At 37.5% G+C, this 24,725-nt stretch overlaps 2 protein-coding genes across 5 annotated transcripts in view; one reads left to right on the forward strand and one right to left on the reverse strand.

Moving 5' to 3' along the window:
- The window catches only part of ATR (ATR checkpoint kinase), a 109,905-nt gene extending 92,245 nt beyond the window's left edge, over positions 1 to 17,660 (reverse strand). Inside the window, exons 1-7 of one of the 4 annotated variants that reach the window (XR_015240022.1) lie at positions 17,501 to 17,660; positions 7,589 to 7,680; positions 5,771 to 5,917; positions 3,152 to 4,029; positions 2,176 to 2,354; positions 1,506 to 1,697; positions 98 to 297 (exon numbers count right to left, since the gene is read on the reverse strand). Coding sequence is in view for 3 of the 4 variants with exons in the window: in XM_086674446.1 (XP_086530572.1) it covers positions 98 to 297; positions 1,506 to 1,697; positions 2,176 to 2,354; positions 3,152 to 4,029; positions 5,771 to 5,917; positions 7,589 to 7,680; positions 17,501 to 17,559 (1,747 nt within the window). In the remaining variant the exon portion in view is untranslated. Of the gene's footprint in view, positions 1 to 97; positions 298 to 1,505; positions 1,698 to 2,159; positions 2,355 to 3,151; positions 4,030 to 5,770; positions 5,918 to 7,588; positions 7,681 to 17,500 lie in introns of those variants that run through there. The other 3 variants (XM_086674446.1, XM_086674447.1, XM_086674448.1) reach the window with 3 other exon arrangements.
- PLS1 (plastin 1) overlaps positions 16,637 to 24,725 on the forward strand; it is a 127,078-nt gene continuing 118,989 nt past the window's right edge. The window contains exon 1 of the mRNA XM_086674462.1: positions 16,637 to 16,718. The gene's annotated coding sequence lies outside the window, so the exon portion shown is untranslated. The remainder of the gene's footprint in view (positions 16,719 to 24,725) is intronic.

Below are 24,725 nucleotides of genomic sequence, written 5' to 3' on the forward strand. Positions count from 1 at the left end.
CATTCTTCAGAAATTCTCAAATAAAAAAAGTTAATAGTTATATTTTACACTGATGACCTTTAAAGGTTGTTTTGTTCTACTGTGTATTTATACTCACCGTGAATATAAATCAGAGCATCATATATTTTCACCACTTTATCAATAACTGCCTCCAGGTCAGGTTTCTGAACAGATTCTAACAAACTCCTACAGCTCTTAAGCACTTTTGTGTAAAAATCCAAAGACATCCAAGTTACCACTACTGAAGGTTTCTTCTTACATTTCTGTTGACAGTCCTTGAAATTATGGCTGCAGTTAATACATTTTTAAGAAACAGAATTACAATAAATTTATTATAGTCCAACCTAATATTGCAGTTAAGTCAAAAGAAATTGTGAGTATAAAACTAACACAATTTTAAACCAATTCAAAGTAAATATGCATGTCAATTAATACGCCATTATTATTTTAAGCTTAGTCTCTTTACATCAGTCCTAGGATTTGGTAATTAAAATAATCTACAATATTTAAATGCAGTATCCCAGGCCTAAAAAATGACAGAAGATATCCCTGCATAATTATTAACTGGCTTGGTAAACCCTTAATTATAGAAGAGTAGACTGCAGTCTAATTAGCTATTCCTTCAAGTCGTTTCAAATTCTAAATGTAATACAATCTGAGGTAATATAGTTTCTCTAAAATCTCTTTCATAACTTTTTATTGGCTAATTAAGAGTCAGAAAATACAGAATAAATGACCATGTAAAAAGTTAACAAAGAGTTTTAGTCTATAACTTGGCAGTAAAAATAAGACTACATCTTCAGAGATGATTCGCACTTGCTTTTTCTGATAGAATAAATAACCATCTTAAAAGTACTAAACTGAAAATATACTTCCAAGGAGTTCTAAATCCCTACTCTTATTATCAAAAGGAAATGTTCTTTTGGCTAAATGTTTGACTAAAAGAACAATGAGTTTTGAGTTATATAAAAATGCGCTCTGCTAGTTTCTAATTATATGTGCGCAGGAAAGTTCAGACAAAGAGTCTTGTTAGAGGAAGTAATTAAGAGGAACTGGAAGACCAGGTTACCCTCGAGCTGGACCCAGAACATCAGAGGCTCCTCACCCCTTCTTCTCCTGTCCTTAGAATATATACTCTACCTACTGGTCTCATAGTGGGAGCTGTTCCAAAGAAAGAGCCTGGAGAAAGTAAGGTGTTGTTGAGACCATCTGGACTGAACACATGACTTAGTCTCAATTTCTCTAAACCTCAATCTCCAATTTGTAAAGTAGGCATAACAGCATTTACCTTACAAAACTGTTGTAAAGATTAAATAATATATGTATAGTACTTAATACAGTACCTAGCATTTAGCAGGTGCTCAATAAAAAACAAATTACCTTTCCATTTCACTAAAAAATGTATGTTCTCAGGTCACACAAATTGAGTGAATAATGAGGTCTCCTAAAACAATACATCCAAATTTATTACAGAAAACCCACCCAGAAAATACAAGTTGTTTTACCAGTCCATGTTTTGATGAGAACAATGAACAGTACACAGAGCAGTCAGTTGTAGGATAACCGTGATTCCTTCTAAAGTCTCGATAACAGGATTCTTTAGACTACCACATTCAAGGGAAATCTGAAGGGATTCAGCTTTCTGTTTCAGTGTACTCCATAATATGCTCTTTTTGTTCATATCCACATGTTTAATTCTGTAATTTATTATAACCACAGTGTAAAGATATTCATTGGTTCAAATGTGAAAAATATTTAAAACAAAACATAACATGTAATGCCAACTACTGAAATTTATAGTACAATGTATTTAAAACAACTTTCAGGGCTAACTGCAATATGGGAATTCTTTGATCACATTATACAAAAAGTTTATTTGTTAATGTATTTTAAACTGTTGACAGATATGCAATCTCAGAGATTTTTCAGATACTAAAAAGTTAAATTAGACAGGCAAGTAATAACTTAAAAATATCTTTTAAGTAACCTTATGTAGCCATGTTATCTTTCATACTCGAATGGGCTGCAAGTATTAAAATATTTTAAGCATTCCTTTGACTACCTTTAGAAAGAACAATGGTATGTATTTAAGTCAAAGCACTTAACTAAAGATGATTTTTAAAAGTGAATAAAGTTTTATTAAATCACTAAATACAAACTGAATGAAGGTCATACTCCTCAGTCTGTTTTGGTGGTCTTTTGGAAGAGTTTAGAGATGAGCTGAGTCGACGTCTTTTGGATGATATTACATCACTATTACTGCTGAGGTTTTCCTGTTGAATTTGGCACTGAACCTCCTCAATGATTTCCATGCTTTCCATTTTTAAGGCGGCATAAAGTGGGCCCAACAAATACTGAGAAAGTAAAAATAATTTCAAAAACTATCTCTTAGAAAATGTTATTAACAGACTGCAAAAATTTATTAGGTTGTAAGTTTTTTAATAAGGTAAACTATTTTCAGAGTCTCATCAGGTAAAACAAAGACCTAAGTTAATCTATATAATTTCACAACCTATAAATAGACATATATGTGGTTCTGTACCTACAATTATGGTTGTACAGTCTTAAAAGTCTTAACATAAATTCTCTCATCTGTTTTTCCTTCCATCAAAATACTACAAAGAAAAATTCTATAAGGGAATTACTAAACTCTTTCATACTACAAATCCAGCAAGACTTTTAGATAAAGTATTTACTCAAGTTACTGCACATTTTATTGTACTGCCTGTCTCTCACAGTCCAAATAAGAAAAAAAGGCATAATTTGGCATGATTAGTACTATGTAATCATAGGTTTCCTACAAGTGATTGATTATAACATGTCAAAGATAAAATCTAGGTGAGTGCTCAAAGTTTTTGTAATTAAGTTGATAACTGGCCCCCTTTTAATAATGCACTAAACATGCTTACACTTCACAAAGCCTACTTTAAAACCTGCTACCCTATTGGCAGTTCATTACCAACTTAGTGAACAAATCTTTCTCAAATCAAAGTAAAAATTCAGAATAAGGAGCCAAAGTGGATTGTGAAAATCATTCCATTCTGAATATACATTATTAAAGACAATCTATTTTCTCACTAATACATCTGACATATATGCTTAAGTTATAAACAAAATACATACTTATTAAGAAACCTTAAAAATGACTTACCTCTGCATCTACCTGAAATCCAAGCACATCCACAAGAACTTTACAAATGTTTCTCACATAAACCTTCCTGACTTGTAGAGCAGATTCATACCCAGCTGGCACATATTTAAGGAAATACTGCAGTAAGTGGCACAAAGCTGCTTTTAGCAAATCAGACTTAAGCCGCATAAGCACACCATCTTCAAACATGACACAGAGTTTTTCCAGCAGCATATTTAAATAGACAGGTTCAATATTTCTATAAGCTTCTGCTTCAAAGGGAAATAGTGTTTTTATCAGCTTTGATAATGGCTCTTCACAGAGTTTCAACTGGTCAGCATCCATTTCTACAAGATGTTTTAATAATTCCAAAAATGACCGGAAAAAAGTGCTGGCTGGTTGTGCTGGTAATCCTCCAAGCTCAAAGAGTTCAGTTAAAAGGCTAATTGCTAAGGATTTAATTTTTGGACTACCATACTCTAGCAGCATACAACCTATCTGCCAAAGTAAGAGTTCTTGCCTTCTAAAAAACACAACTGCAATAATACGAATAAGAACTGTTAATAAGGTGACTTCAATAAATTCTAAATTTTGCATGTTCATGAATTGCAAAGGAGCTGGTTGTAAATATCCCACACGTTCATCTAATTGACTTAAAAATCGGCTAACTACCACTGGCCATTCCACAAAGTGTCCCACTGCATTTCTTTTATGGAGGCAAATCACATCTTCAAAAAGATGCAGTAATTCCTTTGTTAGTACTCCAAAAATTGCAGGACTCTTGCTTTTAAAAAGAAATAATAATGAGCAGATAACTTCACAGATTTTCTTGTGTAACGTATGACAGGATGGAGTTGCTGCAATCCGCAGAAGTCTTGTTATGATCCAATTACTGAATTCTTTGAAATAAAAAATATTAAATAAGTCCATCAGAAATGTTAATTAATTTGCTAAATGCTTGATGATTCATTAAAAAAATTTTTTTAATGTTTATTTATTTTGGAGACACAGAGACAGAGAAATAGAGAGAGCGAGCGAGAGCGAGAGCAAGAGCAGGGGAGGAGCAGAGAGGAGACACAGAATCTGAAGCAAGCTCCAGGTCTGAGCTGTCAGCACAGTGCCCAAAGGGAGCTTGAACCCACAATCCGTGAGATCATGACCTGATCCAAAGTCAGACGCTTACTGATTGAGTCATCCAGGTGCCCCTGATGATTCATTTTTAAAGTATAAACTTCACTAACAAAATAGTCTAAAACATTCCTTACACAATGGAAATACTGAACAGTAATTTAGAATACCAATTTTCGAGTCTAAGTCCTAGCTTTTCACTTATTGGTTGTGTGAACTTTTCATCTCTCTGAACCTCTGTAACTTCATCTATAAGAAGGGAGTCATAAGGGTTACCATGAGAATGAAGTAAGATGATATATGTGAAATTCTCAGCATAGTGCTTGAAGTTCAACAAATGGTTACTATTATCACTCCTTCAACAAATATTTGAGTGCCAACTCTGTCCCAGGTGCACAAAAACAAATCAGTCACAGTCCTCCTGATTCCTGTAATAGTTTCTAAAACTTTTTGATCACAACTAAGATACATTTTATATCATGACCCAGTTTACATATGCATATTTATTTTATTTAAATATATGAAACAAAAGTTTCATGAAACAGTATTTATTACATGCAATGTATTATGATATTTTCTAATTACATTTTATTTTCATAACCTATTAATGGGTTGTGACCTGTTATTTAAAAAAGTGTAGTAAAGAATATAGACAGGGATGCCTGGATGGCTCAGTCAGTTAAGTGCTGACCTCGGCTCAGGTCAATGATATCCCAGTACTTGAGTTCGAGCTCTGTGTCGGGCTCTGTGCTGACAGCTCAGAGCTTAGAGCCGGCTTCGGATTCTGTGTCTCCCTTTCTCTCTGTCCCTCCCCACTTGCGTGCACACTCTTTCTCTCTCTCTCTCTCTCTCTCTCTCTCTCTCTCAGAAATAAAAACATTAAAAAAAGTTAAAAAACATTTTTAATACTCTATGCATTGTACAGAAAAAAAGATGATAGCTTTACATCTTTTTATAAGGAGGCCAATAAAGGGGCAAAAGTAGTAGGAACAATAAGGATAAAGCCTGGAAAAAAGCTTCAACATCTAGGAGTTGTTCTTAAAGGGCTAGATAGGAAATATTTTAGGCTTGAGGCCTTTATGGCTTCCATGTCAACTACTCAATGCTGCCTTTCTAGTAGTTACATACAGTAAGTAAATATTAAGTAAAAAACATGGCTTTTGCAATAAAACTTTGTTTACAAACACAGGCAGGAGGCCTGTGGGCCACGGTTTGCTAATGCCTGATCTAGAAGAAAGAGATTATCAAAAACAGAAAAAAGAAAACTGCTTAAGTGCCCAATGGCAAATAAACAAATTTGGTTATTTCTGTTCCATCCTGGGTATCTAGTTTAAAACTAAAGAAAACAATAAGGATGCACAAAACAAAATTAACAATTACCATTTTGCTCCTTCACGTTTATAGCAAATTTGACCAACATATGTATAAAATGTATGTTATAATTTAGAAGAGCAGAAGAGGGTAAATTTCATAAAACCAGTAGCAAATGAATGCACAAATAGTAGGACTCACCAATACTGTCTTTGACCTCATTTTGCCCTTGGCTTCCATTCACATTTACAAACATAAGTGGGGAGGACTTCATTATATGCTGGATGAAATCAAGCAACATCACAGAGGTTGGCTGGGAGTCAGTTTTCTTTACAAGTTCTAGAGCAACTAAAATAATAAAAAATTCATCTCAAAGAGGCATGACAAATGAAATGACAGTTCTTTTGTTAAAAAACTAGACTTTGGGGGCGCCTGGGTGGCACAGTCGGTTAAGCGTCCGACTTCAGCCAGGTCACGATCTCGCGGTCCGTGAGTTCGAGCCCCGCGTCGGACTCTGGGCTAATGGCTCAGAGCCTGGAGCCTGTTTCCGATTCTGTGTCTCCCTCTCTCTCTGCCCCTCCCCCGTTCATGCTCTGTCTCTCTCTGTCCCAAAAATAAATAAAAAAAAAAAATTTAAAATAAAAAAAAAACAAAAAAAACCAAATATCTTCGTTGGTCATAGGTCACCTTTAAAAAAACAAAAAAAAAACAAAAAAAAAACTAGACTTTGGTGACCAGAATTGTGTCTAATACAGTGCTCAGGATAAACTGATGGGGCTAAACTCCATGGTCCTATCTTTCTAATTTTAAATGTTTAAAAACCAGGCACATTCATCTATTATACATCCATTCACCAAATATATATTACAGGCCTACAATATGCCTGGCACTGTACCAAAATCTGAGGGGAAAAAAAACTTTACCTGAACAGGTGAGGGAATCAGATAAATAAGCTGATAGTTATAATATAGTATGTTAACTGCACTAATCCACTGTGCAGGAAGTGAGTGTCTGGGAAGATGCTGTGAAGGAATAGATTCCTAGATGATGAAAAGTTGGTCAGAGAGGTGAAGGGCAAGTGGTCTAAAGAGAGGGAAGGGAGTACTACATGAAAATACATTATGCAAGTAGTTAGTAGCCCTTTGTTGTTTTTCAGCAACTCATAATTTTATTGACTGAAAAAAGAAAGGCTAAATGACTATTAAGTCATTAAATCTGTGCCAAATTTGAAATTAAATTTATAAACCATTAGCCAAATGCTACTTTATATTACCCCTTCTGTGTAATTTTAACAGATGTGACCAATGGGACACCACGTTGCCAGGTTGGTAATATTTGTTTTCTACACTGCCACAAACAGGAAATAGTTATTTCAACAACTCACTGGAACCTCTTACCTCCCACAAAGTCACTAACTTGTAAAGAATATTTAAATGGCATTTGTTTCTCAACCACTAGTGAAAGACCTAGCTAAAATAGGGTGCACATGATTAGAAATGGCCAACTATTTTTTATCTATTATAATTATCATATATCAAAGAACTCCATAGCAAGTAGCAGAAAATGTAGGAAAAGCAGGAAAATAGAATTACTTTAAGTGACTGAGCCACCCAGGTGCCTAAAAAATAGAATTACTTTAAATGCTTAAGTCACATTATGTACTAAGTTAATATTGTAGGGGGGCCTGGGTGGCTCAGCTGATTAAGCATCTGAGTCATGATTTTGGCTCGAGTCATGATTTTGGCTCAAGTCATGATTCCAGGATCATAGGACTGAGCCCCATGTTGGGTTCTGCACCAGGTGTAGGCTGCTTAAGATTCTCCCTCTCCCTCCCCGTGTATACATGGTGCATGTAGTCTCAAAAAAAAAGTTAATGTTGTAAGTAACTTGTTTGAAAATAGTAACTATCATAGATACTAACTCTACATTTAAAACTACATGGACAAAAATGCTAGCATAATGTATATATGAAAAAGAAAACAATTTATAAAACTTCTATAAGAAATAACTGTTTCTTACCAACGTTTACATCTGTAAGTATTCGGTCAATGAACTGACATAGAATTTGTCTTGGCTTCTGTACAACTGTATTATATTCCTCTGGACTGGCACTAAAACACAAATAAAGAGTTTTTAACCCTTAAAGAGACAATTTCATTCGTAAAAAACTCTCTAAAGTTGAATTTATCAAATGTGTTTAGTTTTAATGTTGACATTCATTGTATCCTTCTGTTTAAAAATGAAAGAAAAATCTAAATACATGTTACTGATTTAAAAGGGAGGGGCGCCTGGGTGGCGCAGTCGGTTAAGCGTCCGACTTCAGCCAGGTCACGATCTCGCGGTCCGGGAGTTCGAGCCCCGCGTCAGGCTCTGGGCTGATGGCTCAGAGCCTGGAGCCTGTTTCCGATTCTGTGTCTCCCTCTCTCTCTGCCCCTCCCCCGTTCATGCTCTGTCTCTCTCTGTCCCAAAAATAAATAAACGTTGAAAAAAAAAAAATACTTATAAAAAAAAAATAAAAAAATAAAAGGGAAAAAACATGCTAAATGACACCACAGGTATCCAATATGCAAAATCTAGACCTGCCCTGCCCAATACGATAGCCATTATTGATGTAGCTATTGAACACTTGAAATCTGGTTAGTCCAAATTGATACGTGCTTTAAGTAAAAAATATACATCAGATTTTGAATATTTGGTACCAGAAAATATATATCCATTAATAACATTATATTAATTATATGTAGAAATGACAATATCTAGATATACTGAGTTAAAATATATTATTAAAAATTAATTTCACCTATTTCTTTTTACTTTATGTAATGTCACTACTGGAAAATTTTAAATTCTACATGTGGCTTGCATTTTATTTCTATTGAGCAGTGTTGACCTAGTCTTGGCTACAGAACAGTGTCTTCAACAAATAAATTCCAAAGGCAAAAAAAAGGGGGGAGGAAAAACCTATAATCAAGACTTAAGAGCCCTATCAATCAATGATAATCTATGATCCTGCAATGGATTCTGATTAAACAAAACAAACCCCCCCAAAAAAACAAAAATAAAAACTATTAACAAACTGTATATGACAAACTGGGAAAATTTAAACACAGACTAGATATCTGATGTTATTAAGAAATTACTTTGGGGGTGTCTGGGTGACTAAGTCAGTTGAGCATCTGACTCTCGGTTTCAGCTCAGATCGTGATCCCAGGGTCGCACTGGGCATGAAGCCTGCTTGAGATTCTCTCCCAATGTCTGTCTCTCTCTCTCTCTCTCTTTCTCTCCCCCCTTCTCTCTCCCCCCATGCCTCTCCCCCACTCAAGTGCACACTCTCTCTCTAAAATACAAAAAATAAAAAGTCTAAAAAATTTATTTTTTTATTAAAAAAATTTTTTTTAACATTTATTTCTTTTTTGAGACAGAGAGAGACAAGAGTGTGAGCAGGGGAGGGGCAGAGAGAGAGGGAGTCACAGAACCCAAAGAGGCTCCAGGCTCTAAGCTGTCAGCACAGAGCCCAACATGGATTCAGACTCACGAAACCCAAGATCATGACCTGAGCCAAAGTCAGATGCTTAACTTGACAGAGCCACCCAGGCGCCCCCAAAATTTTTTAATTTAAAAGAATACATATTTTTAGGTGAAATAATGGTACTGTGATATATTTTAAAAGTCTTTAGGCTTTACAGATAAATGCTGATATTTATGGAAGAAATGATGTCTAGAATTTGCTTCAAAGTTGGAGCACCTGGTTGGCTCAGTTGGTAGAGCATGTGACTCTTGATTTCGGGGTTATGAGTTCAAGCCCCACATTTGGTGTAGAGATTACTTAAAAGTAAAATCTTAAAAAAAAAAAAAAAAAGGAACTACCTGGAATTTGCTTCAAAGTAGTATGAGTTGAGAGAAAGAAGGGCGTGAATTGATAGTTGTTGGGTAAAATGGGCAAATGACATACTATTTTTCTTCTTTTGTATGCTTGAAATTTTCCACAATGAAAATTCAATAAAATATTAGGGAAAATTACATACATGAGTATTAGGACCAATCAAGAAATATAAATATTAAGAGGAGATACAATAATTAAGCAGAGCAATAGTATCCTAGAATCAATGAATTAAACTTGAATTCCATGATTTGGTACAAACCAGCACAAAATAGCATGTAAGAATATAGTACAAAGTCTGTATTCTACCACATAGGATGAGGAATTCTAGTCATTCATATAATCAACAAACATTTACTGAGCACCTATAATGTGCCACAGTACACACCAGAAACAAGCTCTGGGAGAGGTGACAGGTTAGTGGAGGAGACTGATAAGTCAACCTAGGCCTCTATCCAGGGTGGACTGTGAGGCCATTCACCAAAAGAGTTAACACATGAGGAAGCACAGGTCTGGGGAGAAAAAACAAAACCAGTTTTAGAAACACTGAATTTAAGGTCTCAAGAGGACAACTAAATGGGATGTACAAAAGATTGTTAGAATTAAAGTTCTGGTCCTTAAGGGGCACCTGGCTGGTTCAGTCAGTAGAGAATGTGAGGTTTGGTCTCAGGGTCATGAATTCAAGTCCCAAATTGGGCACAGAGTTTACTAGGGGGGGGGGGGGGAATTAAAGCTCTAGTCCTCAAGAAATATCTAGCCTAGATATATAGATTAAATTATCATTATATAATAACATCTAGTAAACAAGGCTAAACATATTATCTGCATTATTACATATTTCACAAGCAATAAGTTTGGGACATTAAACTCTAATTTGCATATGAGGAGCCTGACATTCATGGAGATTATATAATCTACCACCACTACAGCTAGTAGTAGTGGAAGCCCTGAAAATTAGTGCAGAGTAAGAAGTAATAAGAAAGCCAAAGAGAGAACTTTAAGTTAAAGGAGCCATGAAGAAGAAAGGGAAAGAACCAGAGAAATAAAAAGAAAAATGTTATGAGGTATATTCTAGAAACAAAGTTAGAATTTCAAGGAGGGAGCTGTCAACAGTATCAAATTAAATTAGTTTGTTAAAATGTCCTTTGAATTATTTTTTATTATGGTCAAATATACTTAACATTTATTTTAACCATTTTAAGTGTACAGTTCCATGGCATTAAGTATGTTCTCATTATTCTACGCTATCACCACCATCTCCAGAATTTTTATCTTCCTAAATTGAAACTACTAAGTTACTGAAATCACCAGTATTTACACATAATAACCTTAGGTATATAGACTCAAAGACCAAGTAGTTTTATTTTTACATGAAAGTGAAAAAAACTTGGTACCGTTTATCTTATTATTTAAACCAGCCTTGACCAATGGAAACAATGCAAGTCACATGTGCACTTCAAAATTTTCTAGTAGCCACATTAAGAATAGAAAGCCACGTGGGTGGCTCAGTAGGTTAAGTGTCCAACTCTTGATCTCAGCTCAGGTCTTGTGATCTTAGGGTCGTGAGTTCCTGCCCCACATTAGGCCTTGCACTGGGCATGAAGCCTCCTTAAAAAAAAAAAAAGGGGCGCCTGGGTGGCACAGTCGGTTAAGCGTCCAACTTCAGCCAGGTCACGATCTCGCGGTCCGTGAGTTCGAGCCCCGCGTCAGGCTCTGGGCTGATGGCTCAGAGCCTGGAGCCTGTTTCCGATTCTGTGTCTCCCTCTCTCTCTGCCCCTCCCCCGCTCATGCTCTGTCTCTCCCTGTCCCAAAAATAAATAAATACGTTGAAAAAAAAAAATTTAAAAAAAAAAAAAAAGGGAGGGTACCTGGGTGGCTCAGTCGGTTGAGCATCGGCTCAGGTCATGATCTCACGGTTTGTGAGTTCAAGCCCCACATTAGGCTGTGTGCTGACAGCTCAGAGCCTGAAGCCTGCTTCAGATTCTGTGTACCCTTTCTCTGCCCCTCCCCTGCTCATGCTCTTTCTCTCCCAAAAATAAATAAACATTAAAAAATTTAAAAAAGAGAGAAACAAACAATAGTTTTCTTCATAATATATCCAAAATATTATTTGAACTGTAACTGATATTAAAATTAAAAAAAAATTTTTATATATAGAGAGAGAGCGTGCAAGCAGGGGAAAGGGGCAGAGGGAGAGAGGGAGGGGGGAAAGAGGGAGGGGGGAGGGGGGGAGAGAGCGAGTGAGAGAGAATGAGAATCTCAAGCTGACTCCTTGCTCAGCATGGAGACCAACATGGGGCTCCAATCCACAACCTGAGCTGAAATCAAGAGTTAGATGCTCAACCAAATGAACTGCTCAAGTGCCCTGAAATTACTAAAGTGATTGTTTTACCTTTTTTTTTTTTGTACTAAGTCTTTGAAATTCTTCTCAACCTAGACCAGCTGTAGTGGCTACCATATTATATGACATCACAGATTTAAATATAACAAAAATTTATAAAGTCTGAAATTACAAGGTAACATGAATTGTTTTAGACAAAATCAAATGAGTTTATCTTTATAAACTAAGTGTAATTTAGCAAGTATCATTTAGAAATGTGAATGAGGAGGTGTGTCAGGAGAGGAATCAGGACCCTAGGTGGTGGTTGAGTTTTCCACAAAGTTTAATTTTGTATAAAGATCATTCCTATTATTTGTGTCATTTTTGGTCAGTTTTTTAAAAAGGTGAATTGATTATCATTCATTAGATGTACTATTAGAATAATGACTCATGGGAGAGTGAGCACTTATTATACAACCTCTACCTTGGAATGGAGCTAAGAGGGTATACCTTTTTCAAAAAAGTAGGGGCACCTGAGTGGCTCAGTCAGTTGAGCATCTGACTCTTAACCTGAGGGTCATGATCTCATGGTTTTGTGAGTTTGAGCCCTGCATCAGGCTCTGTGGCCACCATGTGCGGAGACTGCTTGGAATTCTCCCTATCTCTCTGCCCCTCTCTCCCACTCGCTCTCTCAAAATAAATAAACTTAAAAAAAAAGTTAAAAAAAGTAAACAGGTAATTTTAACACAGCATGGTTGTATTGATAGAGCCAAGATAGAACACAAGAGGGTCACTTGGCTCTGAGCAGAGCCTATCAGTCAAAGCTCCCTGAAGGAAGTGATACAAACCTAAGTCCCTAAGGGGTTAGGCGGGTAAAATAAGGGAAAGGAGGAGTATTCCAAGCAAAAGAAACAGCACGAGCAAATGCTCAGTAGTAAGAATGAACACAGGATGCTCTAAAAGCTATTAAGAGGTTCTATATGGCTAAAGAAGAGGGAGACAGTAAACAGATGAAACTGAAGAGCAACTATAAGGTCAAAGTTCAAAGAACAAACTAAAGAGGTTGGATTTTGTACTGAAGGCAATGAGACATCAAAAGGTTCTAAGTAGGAGTGAAGAGTCAACATGTTTTGGAATTTTTTTGAGAGAGAGAGAACGCATGTGCGTGCACACACAAGCAGGGAGAGAAGAGAGGGAAAGGGGGGAGAAGGAGGGAGGGAGAGAGGGAGAGAGAAAACCTTAAACAGGCTCCACACTCAGCATATCATGCTGACTTGGGGCTGGACCCCATGACTCTGGGATCATGACCTGAGTCAAAATCAAAAGCTGGGCATTTACCAATTGAGCCATCCAGGTGCCCCGTGTTTTTAAAACTTGAATTTAATTACATTATTTCCCTGTTTAAAGCATTCCAATGGCTTCCCATTGCCCTTAAAATATAACTCTTATTCTGACCTGTAAGGTACTAAAGGATCTGGCCCCTGGCTACTCCTCCACCCTTAACTCTCACACCAGTCCCCTCTTTGCTTCCTGTGTTTCATCCTTCTTCCTATTCTTTTGCTCATTCCCACTTAGAGACCCTTATACTTCCCATTCTATCTCAGATACTGGCTTCTTATCATTCAAATCTCCTCTTAGTGGCTAATGTTGCTGCTCCCCAGACTTTCATCTCCCTCCCACTGCCCATTTAATACTTTAATGGCAACTATCACTGTCTGAAAATATCTTGTGATTATAAAGTAATTTTAAGCAGGAAGGTCAGAGAAGGCCTCTCCAAAATGACATCTGAACAGAACCAGTCTGTTCAGAGAGAAGAAACAGCAAAGTGCAAAAGACTGAAGGCTGGAATGACCTTGGTGCGTAAGGAAAAACAAGGCCAATGATATTGGAGCAGAGTAAGGGAAGGATATGTGGCCACGAGGTCAGAGGCAGGCAGAGGCCAGAAAATGCAGAACCTTAGAAGCCTTGGGAGGAAGTTTGGATTTTATTCTAAGTGTGCTAGATAACTAATGGAAGGTTTTAAACAGAGAAGTAATGCTGTATAATATACAATATAATTTATGGTTGTTTACATCACTTTGGTTGCTGAGTAAGAAATCCATTATAAGTGGGTAAAATGGAAATGAAGAAATTAGCTGAGAAATTACAATAGCCTAGATAAGAAATTATAAGAATAGCAGTGGAAATGGCGAGAAATATATTTTACTTTATTTTTAAGTTTATTTATTTATTTTGGGATAGGCAACTAGCAGGGCAGGGGCGGGGGGGGGGGTGGGGAGGAGGAAGGGAGGGAGAGAGAGAATCTCATGCAAATCAGCACTGTTAGCGCAGAGCCCAATGCGAGGCTTGAACTGACAAACTGTTAGATCATGACCTGAGCTAAAATCAAGAGTTGGGACACTTAACTGACTGAGCCACCTAGGCGCTCCAAGAAGTAGATTTTAAAGATAGGGTTGGCAGGATGTGCTGATAGATTATTAAGGGATAAGGGAAAGAATCAAGAATAACTCCTAGGTGGTCAGTACATTTACAATAACATAGGGAAGGAACAAGTTTAAGGAAAATAAGTCAAGAGTTCTGCTTTGGATATGCAAATTTTCATACTGGATATAGATGTTCAACAGTATGCAATCTAATAATATTTCTGGGCTAGAGATATAAATTTGGGAGTTATCAGAATATAGACGGTATTTAAAGCTATGGAACTAGATGAAGTTATTTAGGGAAGAGTAAAGATGAAAAAAAGGACCAAAGATGTAGCAAAAGGACATGGGGAGTCAAGAAAGATTCCTACATTCCTGGTTTGGAAAAAATGAGTGAATATGATGATTTACCTTGATATCCCTACCTCAGTGAATGAGGGGGGGGGAAAGTAGTTGATATGTGTAGAACTTGTATTGACTATGTTGAGTCTTAACTGCTCATAGCACACCCAGCTAAAACTGCCAGTATATAGTTGTTTAAATAGCTCTATAGGTGATAGATATGATTTGGAGAAACACATTTGGAATCATCAAATAGCAGATGGATAGTTGAAAGCAGGAGTGGATGAGATCACCCTGAAAGACTATGTAGAGAAAAGAGTGCTAATAAGAAAAAACAGTGAAGCAAAATTTATCCCTGAGATAGAAAAGCCCACATATTAAAACAGTGACACCTCACTTTTTTCAGAAATAGAACTGCCAGTCAATTAATGAAAAAAAAAGAGGGGGGGGGGGGAGAAAAGGCCTTTTTGGTTGGAATCTGAAACTCAGCTCTGAAACTGTTTTTTTTCATTGTTTCAGATTTTTAATACTGCCTTAAAAAGGCCTGTTACTCTTTATCTCGGTATACTTTGAAATATAAAATAATTGTAATTGGAACAGTTATTATAAATCTAAGTAGATAATTCCTAAGGCAGTATTTGTTTAGTCAGAACATATTTTCATTTCAAATATATAATTAAAACTTCTCACAAAGTCAGAACACAACTCATAGTTTGAACAGAAACTTCAGTGTTTAAATCTCAACATTCAGTAAATTAAACACTATATACATTAGGTTGCTTTGGAATACAAATCACTCATTTAAGTAAACGGGATATAACTTCTAACTTGTGTTAAAAGTGAAGAAATCCTTCTTTATGTGAAGACTTGACCAAAATCAATTAATCCTATTATGGTACAAATCAAACTCTACCGACACAACACATTAGAGATCTGGATACAGATATAACTACAGTTGGAAACTAGATGCTCCTTAGCTTGGGGGTAGTGAAAGAAAAAGGCATACTTGGATCAGGCCCCCATTTTTATTACTTTATTAATAACAATACTTTATTTAATGAAGAACTGTTATCTTTTTGATTTTGCTTCTTCAATTTCTGTGACTCAGTTTTTCTTTTTTTTTTTTTTAATGTTTTTATCTTATTTTTGAGACAGAGAGAGCACAAGCAGTGGAGGGGCAGAGAGAGAGGGAGACACAGAATCTGAAGCAGGCTCCAGGTCTGAGTTGTCAGCACAGAGCCCGAGGTGGGGCTCAAATCCATGAACCGTGAGATCATGACCCGAGCCAAAGTTGGACATTTAACCGACTGAGCCACCAGGTGCCCCTCTGTGACTCAGTTTCTCACTGAACAGTGATAATATTTAGTCCATTCTATATCAGGGAGATTCGGTGAGACTGAGTAACCATGAATGAAGCAGTTGCACTGAGAAGATCATGAAAATTAAAAACTATTGTTATACAATTCTCTATCAGTCAGTTTTTCTATTCTTTCACTTAGAATGGCTACAATTGAATGAAATGAAAGGTAACTTAAGCTCTGTTGATGTAAGAGGCTATAAATAAATCCAAGATACTATTACTTTTATTAACAATCTCTTAAAGGAAGAAAAAAGAGGGAAGAAAAGTATTAATCAGTTAATTCTACATTAAAACAAGGTGGAGAAAAAATCCTGAACTTCACATTGAGCCTAAACATGAAATCTGTACATCAATTTCTTAAAACGAGCACTTGTATTCATGCTACTTTATAAAATGTTAACACAGAATATGCTTGCAACATTCATGCAAAGTGAAATAACACACACAAAACCAGGATAATTCAGTTAAGACGTGTGTGGTTCCTTCATTTATCCTCTTATGTGACTGAGGAAAACTAAATATCCTTGTATGGCCAACAAGTAGAGATGAACACAACTGAACCACAGAAAAGAATTAAATATCCTATGGGCTTTGTATCAGTTTTGACTTCGTGTTCTAAGTTTTCAAACAGCCTAAAAAATTCCAGCTGATAGTTCAAGTGCAGTAGTGGTACAAGCCTACAAGCAGTGGGTTACAATTTAAAAAAAAAAAAAAAAAAAGGCAAACAAAACAACAACCCTGCCTTCTTTCAGGCCTGGTTGAGGGAAGGTTGCCAGTGTGCTGAAGGGGGATGGCAGCCATCAACATCCTACCCTTCTTTTCAGGTAGAACACTGGTTTACCTGATTTTACTCTTCTGTTTACAGAAACAGGCTTTTGCAGATAAAAGAAAAATTTAATATATTAAATTATTTCCAAACTTTGGAAACATTCTGTACACGTTTATATTTTGTGGACGTTGTGGCAAGGTCCCTGGGTTTTCTGACTAAAATAACAGATTGGGGGCTGACTGATCAAATATAGGAGTCACATCTTCAGAACGCCCTATGGTTTCACTTTGAAGAAAGAAACCAACTGCCTTTTTTAGCAATTGGCCTTCTTTGCACAAAAAGAGAACTGGTGATTTTTCTTCTAAAAGAAGCAATTTGGGTCAAAACGTAAAGCTAAAAACCCAATTCCTCCACGAGCGATCACAAAAAATAGAAATTGGGGAAAGTTCATGGGTCAAGTCCCTCATCTATGGACATAGGTTTCTGGGAAGCAAATAAGTACAGAAAGTGGCCAAAAAGTGGTCAGAAGGGACCGTTCCTTCCAGCTGCAGAGGGCAACCCCGGGTTGGGAACAAGCTCCGGGGCGCCGCTCTAGAGCGGTCAGCGAGCGCCTCTCCTCCCCTGGACCGGCTTTCTGAAGGTCTGAGGCGACGACCCGCGTATCTTTAACCGCCTAAGGGAGAAGCGCTCAAATCAGTCGCGGAACACATCTACAAGGGCCGGGGTTGACGGGTTCGGGGCAGGCACGCGCGCCGCAGGGGAGGGAGAACACGTGAGATTCTGGCCAGGCCCGTCGGAGGAGGACGCGGGACCCAGAGCGGCCGAGCCTGACCCTACCTTCCCAACTCCCGCAGCGCGGGGATCATAGACGCCAGCTCCAGGCCGTGGTCGCCCATGTTGAGGATGCGCCGCACTCCTCAACGACGCCGACATGGGCTCCCGGCGTCTCCACAGCTACCTCTGGTGGGAAGGCGCGGTATCCGACGGTGGCTCCCCGGGCCCAAAACTCCTCCCGGAAGCCACTGCTGGTGGAGCTCGCCAGGCGCCGCTCTTTCTGCGTAGGACCCGGGGGAGGCCCGGAAGCCGAAAGGGGGTGGGGCAAGCAGGCTGAGCGCGCTCAGGTTTGGTTTCCTACCGTGTGTCCGACGTAGGGAGGAAGGCGGGGCGGGCGAGATTCGTGGCGAGTTTTGGTTTTCAGCCGCCCTCTTTTGCTACTCCTAGCCTGGGAGGCTCACCGAGGCAAGACCCCTGGTTCTAGGGAAGATATAGGCATGACGGGCACCAGGCTTGCCTCCCTCGCATCACAAACGTGAGAATTGATCTCCCCGTGGTTGAAAGCCCTCAGGTTCCTACCACTCTCCAGGCATCCTTTCTAATGAAAGATAAGAGACTCCTCCCTGTCCTGTTTCAGCAGGTGTTTTTCCGCTTGAAGTCACTCAAGTTTCCTTGAGGATATTACCTACCTTTAATATTTAAAAAGGGGGTTGAACGTTTTTGCAGGTGTCTTCATCAAATCACCAGCAGTACTGTGTATAATTTATGTCACCGTTATGGGCGTCAATTATCCATGATTTAATTTTTAAAGTAAATCAGTGGATTTGGGCTGTAGACTTTTTTTAGTCCGGCCCAATTTGTTTATTTGAAAAATGGCCATTAGAAGAGACTTAACATGTCAAAATTATGTATTTAATCAGGCAAAGCTATGCAGTGTGTTTACATTTGATCCATGGTACAAGAGGATAATTGTTGGTACAGTAGCTGAAAAGAAACATCAAAGTGATGGAATGACAGCCAAATATGCTCCTGCCTCAGGGATTTTGCATTTGCTGTACCTTCTGCCCTAATCTTGAACACTCCTCTCTTTCGTCACTCCTTTTCAGATATTTGCTGAAATGTCACCGGAGAGCCTCATATAGTATATAGCACACTTACACTCTTTTCCACTCCATTCTGCTTTATTTTTCTTCAGAGCCCTTAGAACCAAATTATATGTTACATATTATTTATTGACTGCCTCCTCCAATTAGACAATAAACTCCTGAGAGCAGTATCTTGTCTTATTCACTGCTTAGATACCCACGACCTAGAATAGTGCCTGGCACATAGTGTTCAGTAAGTATTTATTAAATAGTTGAATGCTAGAGTGAAAAGAGCATGGGATTAGGAGTTAGAGGCTCTGCACAAGCTCTTATGCCATATGCTAGAAATTATATGACCTCAGTAAAATTATTTAACCTCTCTGCACTTCAGTTTTTCATCTATCAAATAGGATTAATAATATCTACCTCACAGGATTATGGTAAAGATTAAATAACAGATAATAGAGGTAATAGAGTCACAGACCCTATTACCCTATTACCCACAGACCCTTTACTAAGACCCTTTTCTTAGTAAAGGGAGATATACAGTATATGCCAACAAAGATGAATCTTGACAATAACGAGTGAAAAAAGCAAATTGCAAAGGGATACATAATAGTATTGTATTATATGTCATTTTAAACCCACAAAATAAGACTTTGCGCAAGGTGCGTATACATACATATATAACAAAACTAGAAAAACATGGCTGGGAAGGGTATATATCAACTCTAGGAGAGTTGTACCCCTAGAGAGAGAGAGAGAGGGAGAGAAAGAAGGGAGTGACATGATGACGTTTCAACTTATCTGTGAGGATTTTCTTTTAATAGGATCTGAATTAATCATGGCAAATTTAGGGGCGCCTGGGTGGCTCTGTCGGTTGAACGTCCGACTTCGGCTCAGGTCATGAACTCCCAGCTTGTGAGTTGGAGCCCCCCCCATCGGGCCCTGTGCTGACAGCTCAGAGCCTGGAGCCTGCTTCAGACTCTGTCTCCCTCTCTCTCTGCCTCTCCCCTGCTTGCACTTCTCTCTCAAAATAAATAAACATTGAATTTAAAAAAAACATGGAAAATTTAACATTTGTTGTATTTGCGTGGGTGTTATATTACTATTTGTATCTGTATGGTTATGATACTCCAAATTTTTTAAAAAGTAAATATACTTTTTTAAAGCTTGGATTAGATTATACATAGGAAAGGTTTATCAATGAAAAAGTAGCAAATGTTAGATATTATTTTTAGATCATATGAAGAAAGATTATAAAAATTATAATGTTATATGGAAGACAACAACTGAATAGCATTAGGATTCCGAAAGAGTATATATTAGAAACAATAGAGCTTTGAGAATCCAGTTTAATTCAAAAAGTTATTTTTAGGCAAGATATTTTGTTAGATACTTCTGTGACACAAAGAGGAGGACAATAAAGTCAGTCTCAAATAGTGTGCAAACTTTAGATATATAAGGGCATCATATGAACTCAGAAAATTAGAAGTAAAGCAGAATCTGATGAATACCACAAGAAATAAAAACAACATGTATTGGAAAAATAGAAGAGGAAGAGATTAAGTATACTCTAGAGAGGAAGTGGACCAGGAAGTTCCTCAAGGATAATGTGGCACCACATCTGAGATGGGACATGAAGAATAAACAGGATATGAAAGGCAGAGACTGGAGAAGAAGAATATTTTGTAATAAGAGGCAGCGGTATGAACAAAAAGCATATGGAGGGAGAGACAAGTGATCCAGTTCAGCTGATGTTAGGGAACATTTAGAGTGGCCCAATTGAGATACTTGTACAAATCTCCGTAAGCTCTGGAGAGGCACTGGAAGATTTTATATAAAGTGACAGTCAAAGATACACTCAAATCAGGCAGAGTGGTGCAGGACACAACAACAGGACAGTAGCAGATCAAGAAATCAAGCTTCTTTAGCAGTAGATCAATAAATGAGCAATTGTCATTATAAGCAGACATCCTCCCTTAAGGTACTCATATATTTCTCTCCCCCAGCACACTTTTTGAGTTTTTCATACAAGCTAATTCTATTTCTTCACCTCCCACTCAAATCCTAAACCTATATGAACTATTCCCTCTGCCTTATTTGCTTCTCTTAAATGCTTCTCACCAAAGTCACAGTGACTTTCATACAGCTTCCTTCAAAAGATGTTGATCAGGGACCTGGCTGACTCAGAAGAGCATGTAACTCTTGGTCTCAGGATCATGAGTTCAAGCCCCACATTGGGTGCAGAGAGTACCTAAATAAATAAAACTTAAAAGATGTTAACCAGTCCTTTCCTTTCGTGACCCCTCAGCAGCGTTTGACAGTGTAGATGAGTGCCTTTATCTTAGGACACTTTCTCCCTTTGGCCTATGTTACTCACTTGTTAGCAACGCTTACTTTGCCATTCAACTGCTGTTATTCCTCAGGATTCTAACTTAACTTCCTTTCTCTTTTTATTCCTACGTGACCTCATTCACTTTTCAGACTTCAGTTAGTTTTCCACCTGCTTATTACTCCCAAATTCAGATCTCTCTCTGAGCTTTCTATTTCATATGCCTAACTTTGTACTGGATTTTTCATCTTAAATTTTTCTCTGGTGCTTTTTTTTTTAAGTTTATGTATTTATTTTGAGAGATAGCACTAGCAAGAAAGGGGCAGAGAGAGAGAGAGGAGGAGAGAGAATCCCAAGCAAGCTCTGTGCTGTCAGCGCAGAGCCCAAAATGGGGCTCAGACTCACAAACCATGAGAACATGACCTGAGCTGAAATCGAGAGTTGGATGCTTAACTGACTGAGCCACCCAGGTGTACCCTAGGACCTTTTTTTTGTATGTGTGTTTAACTTTTTAATATGGAAGGTTTCAAATATATACAAAAGTAGAGGGAATAGAATAAGGAACCACCCAACTTCGACAATTGTCACAAATGGCCAGTCTTTGTTTCATCCATCACCACCCCTCCCATTTCCCCCCTCCCTAATTGTATTATTTTAAAGAAAATCTCCAGCATCTAATGAATTTATCTACAGATACTTCAGTTTGCATCTCTTAAAGATAAGGACTAGGGGTGCCTGGGTGTCTGTATTCTTCAACCCCCCCCCCCTTTTATTCTTAGGGGAGTGGAATGTGGGGATGGGGAGAGTGAGTCAGAAAGCAGAGAGGATGAGGTAGGTGAATCCTGTCCTTGAGACCTTGGTATTTCCTAAGCCCAGTGTCTCATTCAGGTTGACAGGGGGGCACCAACCAATGTCTTAGAAGTTTCAGCCCACATGTGTATAGAATTGTCTGTCCCCTTTGATGATTAAAACTAGGGAGGAAAATGACCACCAGGTGGCACCAGAACCCAAGTGTGAGCAAAATGGACTTGGTTCTCAGAAGTCCAAACTCCTGGCTGCTCTGCAAGTTCCATCATAATGTGTTGCACTTTTTTTTTACTCCGTTTATGGTATTATGTCAGGATTTTACTGAATAATTCACATCATAAAATATACGCTAAAATAGAAATCTTAAGGAAATGAGATAAAAATACAAACAATTTTACAAGTTGATTTCTACACTGGAATGGACTTCAATATACACTTCCTTGGTACATGCTACTTGAAATTTGCATTTTAAATACTTTTTAATAATTTTCATTTTTTCCCAATTTTATTGAAAAATAACTGACACATTTACTGTGTAAGTTTAAGGCATACCACATAATGGTTTTATTTACATATACTATGAAATGATTACCACAATAGGTTCAGCTAACATCATCTTAACCTACAGATACAATAAGAAGAGGGGCACCTGGGTGGCTCAGTTGATTAATTGTCTGACTTTGGCTCAGGTCATGATCTTGCGGTTCAAGAGTTCGAGCTCTGCGTTGGGCTCTGTTCAGAGCCCGGACCCTGCTTCAGATTCTGTGTTTCCCTCTCTGCCCCTCCCCTGCTTGTGCTCTGTCTCTCTCTCTCAAAGATAAATAAACATTAAATAGTAAAAAAAAAAAAATAGATACAATAAAAAGAAAAGAAGAATAAAAGAAAAAAATATTTTCTCCCTGCAATGAGAACTCTTAGGATTTACTCTGTTAACAACTTCCCTATATACCATACAGCAGTATTAGCTATAGTCATCATGTTGTACATTATATTCCTAGTACTTATTTATCTTACTGGTAGTTTGTACCTTTTGGCTACCTTCCTCTATTTCCCCTATTATTACCCCCTGCCTCTGCTAACCACAAATATGATCTCTTTTCCTGTGAATTTGGTGGGATTTTGTTTGTTTTAAATTCTACATGTAAGTGAGATCATATAGTATTTGTCTGACTTATTTCATTTAGCATGATGCCTTCAAGATACATCCATGTTGTCAGAAATGGTAGGATATCTTTTCTACTGTAAATAATGCTGCTATGAACATAGGAGTGCAGATATCTTTTCAGGTTAGTGTTTTCATTACCTCAGGATATATTCCCAGAAGTGGAATTGTTGGATCATATGGTAGCTCTATTTTTAATTTTTTGAGAATCCTCTGTACTCTTTCGTAATAACTGTACCAATTTACAATCCCGACGACAGTGCACAAGGCTGCCCTTTTCTCCATATCCATGCCAATATTTGTTGTCTCTTGTCTTTTTGATAATGGCCATGCTAACAGGAGTGAAGTGATATCTCACTGTGGTTTTAATTTGCATTTCCCTAGTTACTAGTGATGTTGAGCATCTTTTCAGGTACCAGTTGGCCCTAGATGTATCTTCTTTGGCGAAATGTTTATTCAGGTCTTTTACCCATTTTTTCCTCTTTCTTTCTTTCTTTCTTTCTTTCTTTCTTTCTTTCTTTCTTCTCTCTTTCTTCCTTTTTTTTTTTTTTTTGAGAGAAAGAGGCAGAGGGAGATGGGCAGAGGGAGAGAGAGAGAGAGAATCTAAAGCAAGCTCCACACTCAGTGCAGAGACCTACGCGGGGCTTGATCTCGTGACTTTGAGATCAGAGATCATGACCTGAGCCCAGATCAAGGGTCGACTGCTTAACCTATTGAGCCACCCAGGTGTTCCCACCCATTTTTTAATTGGGTTATTTGTTTTCTTGTTGTTGAATTCTATGATCTCTTTCTTTTCTTTTAAGTTTATTAACTTATTTTTGAGAGAGAGAGAGAGCACAAGCGCAGGAGGGGCAGAGAGAGAGAGGGAGACACAGAATCCAAATTGGGCTTCAGGTTCTGAGCTGTCAGTGCAGAGCCTGATGTGGGGCTTGAACCCACTAACTGTGAAATCATGACCTGAGCCAAAGTTGGACCCTTAACTGACTGAGTCACCCAAGTGCCCTGTATGAGCTCTTTCTATATTTTGGATACCAACCCCTTGTCAGGTATATGGTTTGCAAAAATGTTTTCCCAAATAATGGATTGTCTTTCATTTTGTTGATGATTTTATTTTTATTTTATTTATTTTTTATTTTTTGCTGTGCAGAAGCTTTTTAGTTTGATGTAATCTCACTTATTTATTTTCTATTTTGTTGCTTGTGGTCTAGATGTCATATCCAAAAATTGTAATGTATTATTTTTCATTTATAGTTTTGTTGATTTGGGTCCTTTCTCTCTCTCTCTTTTTTTTTTCTTTTCATTAATCTATTGTATGTATTGTATGTATTGTATTATTTTTCATTTATAGTTTTGTTGATTTGGGTCCTTTCTTTTTTTTTTTTCTTTTCATTGATCTATTATATGTATTGTATGTATTGTAACATATTATTTTTCATTTATAGTTTTGTTGATTTGGGTCCTTTCTCTCTCTCTCTTTTTTTTTTTTTTTTTCTTTTCATTAATCTAGCTAGGCGTTTGTCAGGTTTATCTTTTCAAAGAACCAATTCTTAGTTTGGTTAATCTTTTCTGTTATTTTTCTTTTCTTTCTTTCTTTCTTTCTTTCTTTCTTTCTTTCTTTCTTTCTTTCTTTTTTTCCTGCATTCATATTTATTATGCCCTTTCCTCTGCCAACTTTGGGCTCAGTTTGTTCTTTTTCTAGTTCCTGAAGGCATAGAGTTAGGTTGTTTATTTGGGATCTTTTCTTGCTTCTTAATGTAGGTGTATATTGTTAACTGGTTTTGCTGCATCCCAGCAGTTCTGGTATGTTGTGGTTCCATTTTTCTTACTGTTTTATTTTCTCTTTAATTTCTTCTTTCATCCATTTGTTGTTCAAGAGAGTGTTGTTTAATTTTCTTGTGT

This window comes from Puma concolor, chromosome C2, assembly GCF_028749965.1.
Source record: "Puma concolor isolate L17-30 chromosome C2, mPumCon1.1.hap2, whole genome shotgun sequence".
Classification (NCBI taxonomy): Eukaryota; Metazoa; Chordata; class Mammalia; order Carnivora; family Felidae; genus Puma; species Puma concolor.